This window comes from Aptenodytes forsteri, unplaced genomic scaffold (genome assembly GCF_000699145.1).
Source record: "Aptenodytes forsteri isolate BGI_AS27 unplaced genomic scaffold, ASM69914v1 Scaffold40, whole genome shotgun sequence".
Lineage (NCBI taxonomy): Eukaryota > Metazoa > Chordata > Aves > Sphenisciformes > Spheniscidae > Aptenodytes > Aptenodytes forsteri.
In genome coordinates this window covers 620,646-633,295 of record NW_008796077.1, presented here as the reverse complement: position 1 = coordinate 633,295, position 12,650 = coordinate 620,646, and the positions used below count along the sequence as shown (strand labels likewise).

General features: G+C 39.5%; 1 protein-coding gene across 1 annotated transcript; it reads left to right on the top strand.

The window, feature by feature from the left end:
- Positions 1–323: 323 nt before the first annotated feature.
- On the top strand, positions 324–11,393 carry STX12 (syntaxin 12). Its single transcript, XM_009286649.1, has 8 exons — positions 324–387; positions 2,503–2,602; positions 4,482–4,619; positions 5,512–5,555; positions 7,526–7,631; positions 8,108–8,180; positions 8,351–8,433; positions 9,932–11,393. The coding sequence occupies exons 1-8, from the start codon at positions 338–340 to the stop codon at positions 10,022–10,024; spliced, it is 687 nt and encodes a 228-aa protein (XP_009284924.1). The 5' UTR covers positions 324–337; the 3' UTR covers positions 10,025–11,393.
- The last annotated feature ends 1,257 nt before the right edge of the window (positions 11,394–12,650 follow it).

The window sequence follows — 12,650 nt, the reverse complement described above, 5'->3', positions numbered from 1 at the left end:
AAACAAACAGCTATGTTAGTTGGTCTAAAAAGGTTGAGGAGTGCACAAGCTTTTAGCTCCACAGACTTGTCTTCAGGGTATGTATTCCTCACTATCACTTTCTTATCTGAAAGTTAGTCTGTTAGGCTGGATCATGTCTAAATGGGGATGTGTAAAATACACTTTGCATTTAAAGCAAAGAATGTAAGTGTTGTCTTACCATCTTAAGTCAAACATTGAGAGAAATCCTTTGGGGAAAGCTAGAAGAATATATTCAAGAAGGAATAAAATACACCAGAACTTGTCTTACTAATTCATCTTGATCTCTTTATCTTCAGCTGCTCAAATAAAGAATTTGATGAGCCAGCTGGGAACCAAGCAGGATTCCAGCAAGCTTCAGGAGAACTTGTAAGTATTAGATGAGCTAACATTTGTATATGTTCCTTTTAATTTCTATCTGTATTCTTAGAGGAACCGGCTTACTTGCTTTGGGGAGATGCTTATTAGATAAATTTAATACAGTCCTACAAACCAAAAATGACTAGCTCTAAGTAGTTTACTGGATGAATTAAGGTGTTTCTGCAGGACTCTGGAGAAGCCATTCAAAACTGCTGGATAGGAATGGTTAGAAACAGTTTAGTTTATTTTAAAAGGGTAGTAGTACGTCAGTCATGCATTAGCTGTACTCTGAGGACTAGCTATAGCAGCTTCACTTGTGGTTTAGAAGAAATGAATGCCATACTAGGTACTTGGTCCTCACATAAGAGCAATAAGGAAAAACAGCAAGGAAGACCCATAATTGATGAAAAAGTAGCTTGTAGCACAGATGGATTTAGGCACTAGAAAGATTAGCAATCCTATATGGCAACCAAAATGCCACATGTAATTTCAGAAGAGTAATATGCCAGTGGAGGACAATATAGAAGACATTTAAACAGGCATAGTCCAAACTGACTCCTAGAGAAACTGAACAGGGAGTCTATGTCTGTGCGTCTTTTACAAACTTGTAAAGCATAAGTAGCAAGTTATGAGAAGAGTAATTTCTGGAGTCATAAAAGAAAACTCGAAAGTAAGTTCTTCCACTATCTCTTCGTGTGACTGTACCTTGAATCTCTGAATATGCAACTTCCCCATTTTTTATAATAGCTGATTTTTGGATAAGATCATAACTTGTGGTGATAGCTACATACACTACATTTGAAGGATGAGATCAGAGCCTAGTTGGAGAGAAAGGAATTTGTTTGCCTGAGCTGCTAAGTTGACTTGATCTGTCTTTAATCGGTAGATTAAAGAACTAATCACTGGTGACCAAACAAATGTCTTTCCATTTAATTTCATCGTAGAAATGGCCCTCCTCCTTAAGGTGAGAGTGGTTTCACTCCACAAATTGTCAGCTGCCATACAAATTTAATACGAAAATGCACAAGTGGTTTATTCAGCTCACATATTGCAGGTCAACTTGTACAATAATGCAGACTGAATACTTTGATTTGTGTATCATTGGGCTGAATAGGTGACTTTCACTTAAGCATCTTGTATCCATTGACTGCCAAAAAAATTGGTTCTTGTTTTAGTATTTTGTGTCTTCCCAGTTTACAGTATCAGTTTTTGTGCATATGGCTGCAAAATAAAACTTGCGGTTCTGTTCTCTGTGAAGCACCAGCATTCTTTCTAATAAACTGCATCTTTGATGTACAAGATGATGTCTTTACATTAAGTTCAATGTAACTAATATCTTTGTGTATTGTGGCACTAATGAAGGTGCTGCTGCACTAGATCCTTTGCAACAATAGCTTTGAATTGCAAAGTTGTTGGAAAACTTAAAGACTCAAGAGAAGGCCTTGCATTTCCCAAAGTAGAAGCTGGATCATTCATCTCTCTGACCATTAATTTTCAGAAAAATGTAAGAATTTAATATCTCTGAGTCTCTGTACTTTTATCAAATGTACGTTTAACCAAGAGTGGGCGGTGTTGGAAAACTTAAAGACTCAAGAGAAGGCCTTGCATTTCCCAAAGTAGAAGCTGGATCATTCATCTCTCTGACCATTAATTTTCAGAAAAATGTAAGAATTTAATATCTCTGAGTCTCTGTACTTTTATCAAATGTACGTTTAACCAATGGAGTGGGCAGTTGTCAAGTGAACAGTTGGCTACCAATTGGTACCACAAGGAATTCACCCTAAAAGAATGATTATGTTCACTGAATAAAGTTTTCTCTCCCTTGAATTTCTCTCTCTTATGCCATTGGAGAAAAATATCTTTTAAAAACTACTGAATTATACTAGTTAGCAGGGAGCACAGAACTTCTTTGAATTTTTTTTTTTTAAAACTTAGTCCTGAGTCCAGTTGATGGTAAATGCTAAAAGTACATCTCTGTTCCATTAGGGTGAAGAAAAAAAAAACACCCATCATAAAGATGTGTCATCTCAGAACCCCTACTTGGTCATTATTTTGGAAACTGAAATGCTCAGAGACTGCTTTTTAGGTAGAAGCTTGTGTAACTCCTTTGAACTTTTATTTCAGACAACAGCTACAGCATTCTGCAAACTGCCTTGCCAAAGAGACCAATGAATATCTAAAGGAGTTGGGGTCTCTACCACTTCCTCTGTCTGCTTCTGAACAGGTAGGCACACAGAATTTGTCTGGATGTATTTTTAAATCGCTCATTTCATGAAACTAGCTTAGACCATAACCTCACAAAGCTTCAGTTGGCACAGCTGAAGAGACAGCAGCCTTTTGCAATGAAGAATGTTGTTGAAGTAGGGAAACACATTAAACTGGCTACATCCTGGCTGCTTGTATGACACTGGGAAAACAGTGTTTCCCAGCGGCAAATAGGTATAAAACTTACTCGCATGAGAGTAAGAAGCCCTAAATGTTTGGGGAGAGCTGAGTATGCAATTCTGTTTTTCTGAGTAAATTTCGGAAAAATAATCTTGTTTACAAAGTTCCTGGTGATGCGAGGCAGTGTTTTAGGATAAGAACTCATAGCAAACTGCATGTCAGTATGAAATGTGATCACGCCAAAAAGCTTTCCCTTGCATGTGATTTATTGGGGGGGGTAAAAGCTGACTCACCTTGCTCGTATTTGAATAAAGCAAAATATAGTGAGGCAATGATTATGACTTTATCTCTTGCCAAATAGCCCTTCGAGTTCCCGCTCCCCATGGGAAAGGGAAGGGACAGCCCTCTGCTGTTGGCGTTTTCTTGCTCTACTTTAAATCACTACCACAGTATTGATATATCTGCTTTTGTGATACTGTTGTGGGATGATCTGTGGATATGGATCAGCAGATGTTGTCTTAGTCTAATTCTGTATTTAAAGGTTTATATGCCAGTTGTAAGCATGGCCATGTTTTGCCTGTTTGTTCAGCAAATACTTTTCAGTTAATCTCCCTCTGGTGAACAAAATCCCATCGTGTGCATCTCACTGAATGCAGCAGTGACTTTTGAAGCCTCATGAAGCCTGTTGGAGCAGTCCAGTCAAAATCTGCAGGAGCTGGCATCAACATGCTGAGGATCTCCTCTGGCAGAAGGGTTGTTGCTTCCAGATGGCTCAAATGGAAGCTGCAGTGTTTTATGAGGCTGCTGTAGTGGCTTATTATAGAAAAAAAAAATTCAAAACATTTATTTCCTTGAAATGGCTTTTGAATTGATACAAACAATTGAATTGGTACTGGAAAGCCTGCAATTTGAGACAGCTGTTGGGAATCTCTAATGGAAAACATAAGAACTGACCAGAATATTGAGTGTCCTTGGGACAAGATTTTTCACAACTTCTTGTTTCCTATAACTGGGATGTCGCAACACTTGAAGGAGATGTTCTGTGGAGGCTAAATAAGTTGATATTGTAAAATGAGGATGAAAAGGAATATTACAACTAATGTATTTGGAGAAAACATAAACTGAAACGGTTATCAAGACTAAGGATATTCTCTACTCAAATAAGAGCAGGTTTGTAGTGTGGCATGGCTGGGAGAGACAGCTTGTGAAACTGGGGTAATGGGTGTTGTCATTAGTTCTGGAAGTGTGGGGCTTCCTATATTTGTAAGAAAGTTAAGGGGGTTGTCTTATCAGGACAAGAGAAAGTTAAGTACTACCAGGTTGGCTAAGTAGAGGAATGGAGGGTAAATAGGTAATAGCATTGTAGGTATCCAAAAGGTACACAATTAAATGTGGTAGATTACTGGAATGTGACTTGAATAAAAGTAATGGTGTAGAAGACATATCTACTTCAGACTTAAAACTAGATTGAAATTAGAGAACCTTATTGCACAAAACTGTTCTGCAATAGGCAAGATGTAGAGCATTTGGTATAATGAATTAAAATATGGTGGGCTTTTTGTTCTCTCCAGTGCCCCAGAATGCTGGAACCAAAAGATCACGTGAATGCCAGCATTCACTGTTGTTGTTATTATGATGATAGAGTTTTTTGAGAGTCTGACAGTTACTTTATCATGAATGGGAATATCTGAACACTTGTTTTTGTTTCAATTCTTTAGCGCCAACAGAGGCTTCAGAAAGAACGTTTAATGAATGACTTCTCCGCGGCCTTAAATAACTTCCAGGCAATACAGAGGCGAGTGTCAGAGAAGGAAAAAGAAACTGTAGCAAGGGCGAGAGCTGGCTCCCGTATCTCTGTAAGTATTTATAGGAATTTTGTATTGATATAGTGAACTACAAGTCTTTTGAGAGATTTTGTACTTGCCTACCAACTTAATAGCTGTCTACTGACACATTGCTGAGTGCAGATGGGGCCTCGGTGCATTAGTTTTGTCATTCCAGATGTTTTAAGTACTAGGCACTCATTTCAGTGTGCTGCTTGTCAGTTAGTAGAGGAGTTGCAACTGGTAGTTGCAAATGTTGTGGACAAGATGGGGAGTCACAGTATAGTTAATAGCAAAGTATTGCAGGCTGCTCTTTGCTTGATGTCAGCCCTAGACTATAAAATTTAAGAGGTCAGTTGGAAGCTTACCACACCTTAAATTACATCTTAAATCTCACACTATGTTTCTTTATTTTTCTTATAACTTCTGTCCTGCTAATATCTCCAATGTACATTCAAATTTTCTCCCTATATGTTTTGAAAAACCCCTGTGGCTACTAAGAATTTGTAATAAAAAAGCCAGTGAAAGCATTTTTCTCCCCTTGCCTTGGGGCTCTGTCTTAAGTATGCATTCTTAATTTCTACAAGGGAACAGATTTATCAGTTGGATTATGCTCTAAATTTTTTGCTACATGTTGAGAAAGGAAGTGACAAACAATGACAGCTGATGTCAGTAAACGGACTAGCTGCTTTTGATCTCTCAGTTGCCTCTGATCTGCAGAGACAATCTGAATCTAAAAATTAAATCTAAAGATTAATCTAAATCTAATCTTAACTAACCTAAGTTAAATCTGAAAGTTAAAGTGACAGTGGCATTGTCAAAGAACTCTCTGGACAATATATGCCTTTGTCTTCAAGATACTCCTGTTGATTCTGCAAGTGGTCCTGGTAATGTGCAAGACTAATAACTCATTTATCTCTTCCAGGCTGATGAGCGGTTCAGAGAAGAACAGCTTGTTTCATTTGATAGGTAACAGCTTCTTGTACTCTTGTTGTATAGTTTTAACTATGTATAACTAAAGTTTTTGTGGTAAGATATGTTATTGTAACTTGGGCCAGGGTCTGCTAGCTGAATGCAAAGCAAAAAGATTAGAAATGCAATTATTACAGTACTTGTAATATACAATGTAAAAAAATTAACTGCATATGATAGTATTTTATCCTCCTTAAATACAGGTTGTGTGATTACTGCCCTGAGGGGAATAGTAGAGTCCCTAGTATGTGGCAGTTGGAGCTCCTGGTTTTCTGGACTGTGAGCACAGGATTACCAGACAGGATTTCCCTCACTGTGACTCTTTCCACACAGAGCTGTATGTTTATTTCATGGGTTTGGCTGTTATCTAGCAGCCCAATTGGAGCTATTACAGAGTAGTGGTTGAAGCTGCCTTCAATTCAGAAGTCCTGGACATTATGCACTGGCAAACTAATCCTAGAACGTGCACAAGACAGCATTACTGTCACCTGTCAGACAGTTGTGTTGGTGCTGCAGTAACAGTGTGCCTGCATAGTAGGTAGGTTTGTAAAATCTTTTATCAACTCTGTGAGTAAAGAGAACTCAAGACACTCCAGAAGTATCTGTGATTACTGTGTCAGTTTCTACTGTGTGTATGTTTGAGAAAACTGGGATGAAATCTGTTGGCCCCATCTGTATAAATCCTTTAATTTTCTAAATCAAGAGACCTAGCTTACATGTCTCATCTATACATCCTCCCTCTGCAAACTGCACTTCATCTGATCAGCTGCTTGGTGTGCAGCCCCTCCATTAGCCCTGTGCTTTCACATATTGAGTCAGGAGTGAAAACCCCAGGTTGTTCAGTTATACAGATGCTGCAATGAGTTTGAAGGCCTTGCTCACTAAAGCAAGGGGAACCAGACAGGTACCTGTTCATGCAGAAGCTCTTAGCTCGGTGATAGTGGCACACAGCAGCTATTCCACATTTGAAGTTGTTCTTGTGTGCTACATGTCAGAAACTTCTGTCTTAAATATCTGAAAACACTACTGTCATCTCAGAGCTGAACTGCTGGGATGGTCAGCTGCCTCTGACCTAGTCATGTAGTTTATCTTCATTTCTTTTGGCACTTTGATACTTTAAAACTTACTATTTAGTGTTGTATACCCAACACTGGAATGTTATAGTGCTTTCCAGCACACTTCTCTTTGTTGAGAAGATGATGTTGCCCTTGAAGAACTTTCTATGCTGAATGTGTAGATGGCCTTGTATTACAGGTACTGCCTTCAGTATAATTGGTGTAACTTGTGGAGCAGTTACAAAGTACCAGCTCATCAGGAGAGAAGTAGACTGGGATGCAGAGTTATTTGTTTTTTAACATCTCTTTTGGTGTGTGATTTAATTTGAAGTTCTTACTAGACTAATAAATTAAAATACTAAAACACTTATTTCCAAATGCCAGATAGCAAGTGAGAATCTTTGAATCCAGATGCTTGTCAGGTGTTCTTTTGTTCTGATAATGTTGTGCTTGCAGGCTATTCTCTGTCAAAACCTTCACCCTGATTTCTCCCTTTTTGGGGGATGGTGAGAGGGAAGGAAGGTACAGGTATTTAAAAAAAAAAAAAGCAGAACTGAAATAAGGATGTTTCTTCTATAATGCCATAGATACAGAAGATCACATCCTAGAAGTAAGGATGTTTCTTCTATAATGCCATAGATAACTGTCACATCCTAGAACAGAGTATTCTATGCATGTAACTGCTTTCTGGTTTTTTCACTTTTCCTGATCTGTCCCCTTTTTTCAGCTGTTCCAATTTGTAACTGTTGTCACAAATCGGTCCTGTCTCTGTATACAGTTGCAGGGCCAGGAACCTGGGGTTGTTCTGTAGGAAACTTTTCAACTTTAACCCACTGGTGCTTTGCTATAAATGGAGTGTGGAAGTACCTATACTCAGAGAAAGAGTCGTACTTTCTTTCCATCTCTTTCCAGTGGTGAAGATTGGAATCAAATGCAGTCTCAGGAAGAAGATGTGGCAATAACTGAACAGGACCTTGAACTCATTAAAGAAAGAGAAACAGCAATCAGGCAATTAGAGGTGACCAGTAGATCCTGCACAGTTAACAGTATTGGGAGATAAACCAAAGAAGTTGTGCAGTGCTAACTAATGGGATGGGCTGAGGAGATCTGAAGGTGGAGGAACAAAGTTCCTTGTAGAGAGGATTGATGCTAAGATCAATCTCCCTGCTCCTGTTGAAGGAGACTAGCTATATTTTCCTTCGGTGTTGACTGGTGGTCCTTCAGAAATGGTAGGAGCGACTCATGTTACAATGTTCATCTCAATTCCATACTGTGCTTATTGCTAGTGTGATGAAACAAATATTCAATAGCAGGAATATTGTAGGCTCTTGTGTTAATCCCAAGTTCCATAGATAGTAGCATCAAGTTACCTCAGTCATTGAATGATGGTATCAATTCTGACACTCTGAGCAATGGTCAGAAAAGGTACTAAGAATGAGGATTAGAAAAATTGTAATCAATGTTTGTTATAACTTGTCAAACTGTTGTCTTCAGGCAGACATTTTGGATGTCAATCAGATATTTAAGGATTTAGCCATGATGATTCATGATCAAGGAGATATGATTGGTAAGTGTGTTTGGATAATAGAAGTTTCTTTTTAGTTCAATTACATATTTTGCCTACATAAATTAAATTTTCGAGTTTTTTTTACACAAAAAACTACTGTATTTCTGATTTTTTTTTTAAACACTGAAGCTCTCAAATATTTTACAATGCGTTCTCTTATTTTTCCATAGATAGCATAGAGGCAAATGTGGAAAGTGCCGAAGTCCATGTGGAAAGAGCCAGTGAGCAGTTACAGAGAGCTGCCTATTACCAGGTAAATTCTGTATGCTTGCATTATTGTCAATGTACACTTGAGCAATAATGGAACAGGCATAACAAGACACATACTGAGGACTGGAGCACACCAAACAAGTTTATTAAAAACAGCTTGTGCAAGTTGGCACTCACTCAAAATTGTGCTGCAAGGAATAGATAAAGCATTTGAGTCAAAAACACGGTATTGAAATTACCCTTCTACTTCAGAGGATATATAGTCAGTTTGTTCCTTCATGTAGGTGTGCTGAGCAAGTTTGTTTAGCTGTCTTTGCCATTCTCAGGAGTTACCAGAACAGTTAAACAAGAACAAATTCTCACGTTGTATCCATCTTGTAAACATATCAGCCAGGACACTGATGTGCAAAAATCCTTGCCCAGACTCGGGAAACTTCTGGTGACCAGGATTTGCAGCACCCTTCTTTCTAATTGCTGAGTTTCTATCCCGTAGTCTGTCCTCCCTGTCCCATCAAATCTCTTGCAGTGCTTCTCACTGCTGCTTAAATCTCCTTTATGTATGATAGTCAATGTTTTCTGTAGGTTCCTTTCATCATTATTGTCCCTGTAGGTTCAGGTTCTGTGAAGGAACAAGGGTTCTGCTTCAGTCAGTCCCATGCAGAGTTTTACTGCTGGGACTCCAGGCTTCCACACAAGATTAAAAAAGAAAATTGGACTCTTTCAAGCTGTTAAGTTGGGAGGTACTAGAAGGCAATAAAACTCCAGTGCTGCTGCAGGGGAGGGAAAGTAGCTTTTACCATCTGGCAGCATTTAGTCGTAGTCTCTCTCTCCACGGCTTCCTTTATAAAGTTTTGAGGTATGTTATAAATCCAAGTTTGGGAGCTATTGGACATGCATTGGATGTGTTTTTCTGGTTGGAGAAGGAAGTGGTTATATGAAATTATCCTCAAATCCTTAGATACCAAGTTAAAAATATTTGGTGTATATGGACAGACTGTAGTTTCCTATGATGAATAAAGTGATCAAAGCTGTAAAATCAAAGTACAGTAACTGTATATTAAATCATTTAAACTGTAGAAATGCAATACTATTTCTACACCAACTCCAAGTGGCCAAGGGGAGATTGTATCGGAGAACTCCTTAGCAGTTTTATTAGTCTTACCTGGAAAATCTAAATAGCTAGAGATGTTTGACTTTCCTTTGAAGCCATGGTGTTGTCCCTTAGGATGAAAAGCATATGGTAGGTGTTGTCAAGTTGAAGTAAATCTTGCATTTTCCTTAAGAGAAGCAAAACTTGTCACGTTTTGACTTAACTGCATCTCTTAGACCAGCGTGCTCCTAGAACTAAAAACATTTATCTGTAGGATCATGCAGTTTAAGGAACATGTAAAAGTGTTCAGACTACACTGGTTATTTCTCTTGAATAAGTATGGGTATCAAGTGCTCTAGTTCACCGAAGTTAGTAACGTTAACTGATAGACTTGCTCTTTCCTCTTGTCATCTGTTCCTGGTGTCAGTGGCTTTTTTTCTTCTTTTATTAGAAGAAATCCCGTAAGAAGATCTGTATCCTGATTCTTGGTCTTGCTGTGGCTTCTATAATCATAGGATTCATTATCTGGCAGATGAGAAAATGAAATCTTCACATGGAACCTAGTCTCATTGCTGAGATTTTCTTTTTCCCTCAGAGCAAACAGGCTGACTAGTCTCGGAAATGAATTGACCACCCTGGGAGAGCACAAGCTGGACCTACTTCTAGTAATAGATATTAGCAACTAACGTGCAGATAACTAGTATTTGGAATTAGTGAACCATGGAGACAATATTTATCAGTTTATATACAAATTATATTGTTTTATGTAACTAAAATCTTGTGGTTTTGCTTTCTGTAATGTATTATTCCCTGTCCCAACTGTATGCTGAAGTGCGATCAATAATTGGAGATGTCTTGGTTTTGGCAAGTGGCACAACTTTAACGTTTTCTATGTATAGGTAACTTTGTTGGACTGGAATAAGAATGACATTCAAAGAGGGCACAACACCGATTCACATTACCTTAATCCAGCAGTTTCTAAAGTCTCCAATATCTGCCCCATGGTTTTATTAGTCTCCAAGTGGCTGTGGTTCTCGATTCTTTTGAAGAGAAAGATGTTGTTACAGATTTGAAAAGCAAGGAGAGGTATGCATGGATGATAGTTGGAACCACTGCGTGCTGGTCAGTTTAGCCTTGAGACTCGTAACTGTGGCGTTTAATTTTTTGAGCATGGTTGGGGTTGTTTTTTTCCAAAACGCATCATTTGAGGACAGGATGTTCTTTGACTTATAATCTAACAATGCAACTTCCTTAGAGAAACTAGCTGGGGGTTTATTATTGGACTAATAAATCTCTTCCAATGCTGACTCTCAAGCACTAGAAATACAAAGTTTAGCTGCTCGCTCCTAATTGTTTTTAGAAGCTTCCAGGGAGAAAATCACGCAAACATGAGGAAGTGAGCACCTGAGGTTTACAAGCTAACAAGATAGATGAGTATTAGCTGTAATCTTGCTTCTGAAGAAGTACTCTTGAAGGTTACTTGTAGTGTACTAGTAAATATTATGTGTGGCTTGTGAACACCTGGTATTTTCCATTCTTTATGAAACAGTGCAGAAACTGGCTGAGTGAAGTGCTAGGTTTTTCAGACTGAGGATGTGCGTGCAAATGAAAAAGATAGCTGGTTCCAACTGTCTTGCTAGTAGAGCTGGACAGAACGTAGCAGCTACTCCCCACTTCGATGCAGCTCTGAACTGACATGCACTGAGGGAACAGTAATCTGTCCAAAGCCCAACGGAGCGTGGTAAATGCAGCATACTGACCCATTTTGTATTTAATCCTTATTCCATGTCTCCTGTATAATAAAGTAAATGTGAAAGCTGGGAAGGGAGTGCGTTCTCCCGATTGCACAGTGGTTTGCACTATTGCGCCATCATTCCATCTAATAACCATCAATAAACACTTTTAAAAGCCTATGTCAGAGCTTCTTTCTCTTGCAGTTTAGATACTGGCACGTGTGTGTTTGCAGTTCCCTCTGTAAGACGGGTAGAAGACTTTATATCAGCAACAGCACTGTTTCTTCCAGCTTTAGTTCTGTGGTCCCTGATTCTTAAGAATGAAACTAACTGAAAACACTGAATGACTTTCACATGGACATACACAAAGCTCCTGTGCAGAGCCCTGTGTAATAGCTGATCACAGAAAAATGAATCTCATGCCCCAGGACAGTGTTGGGTCAACTTTGACTAGTTGCCTGTTGCTAGAGCTTCAAGTCTTTGCTGAGCCTGTATGGTAAAATCTGGGAAGGGAGCTGTATGTTGTTCTGCTCCTTATTTAAAATATTCCTCCTAAATGTGCACTGCCTGCTGCAGGGACGTCACATCTCCATGTGAAAATCAAAGCACCCTCCTAAATGTGCACTGCCTGCTGCAGGGATGTCACATCTCCATGTGAAAATCAAAGCACTTACCTCATCCCCATGCTTAAAAGGGAGCCTGGGTGCATTATTTGTGGGATCCATCCTCACTCTAGCCTGTTTTAGTCCTCTGGACACTGGAATTGGGAATGCCAGTCTGGCTCGCTGGACTCGAGATTGCTGTAATTGCTTGACTCCTTTCTCCTCTTTCTTTACATCACTGAGCTTAGCAGTGGAACTGCTGCAGAAACTGTTTTTAACAGCAGTCTGGACTGATGTTTCTGAGCATGAAAAATCGCCATCAGAAACTCCCATCTCTCTTGCTGCAGCATGCTGGCACTAAGCATTCCTGGCTCTCGGATGTGTTTTCTACCACTCCAGGAGATGCTGGAAACTTACTCTAGGAAGTCTGGCGCTCGCCGTGAGAGCCAGCGCCGGGATAAGCTTGCTTGTGCCGCTTGTCGAGCTAGCTATTCCTGCACTGCTCAGGGGTGTGAGGTCCTCTGAGCAACAGCTCTTAGGGGAGCTGCGGCCCACTGAGATAATATTGGAGAAATACGATTTTTCCTTCATATAAGCTCAATTATCTGTACTTGTAATAAAGTACATGGCCCGCCTTACCTGCCATCGGGTCGGTTTTCTGTCTGTTGTTCTCTAAAAAGTGGAGACGCTAAAACACTTGCTAAAATGGGGTTTTGAAAACCTGTTGCGGAAGGGTTTGATCCAGGTTATTCCCCTGCTGGTACACATAAACCTTTTACCGACCCTCCCCGTCCGCCCCTCCAGACGCCCGCAGCAGCGAGGCGGCGGCCGCCAG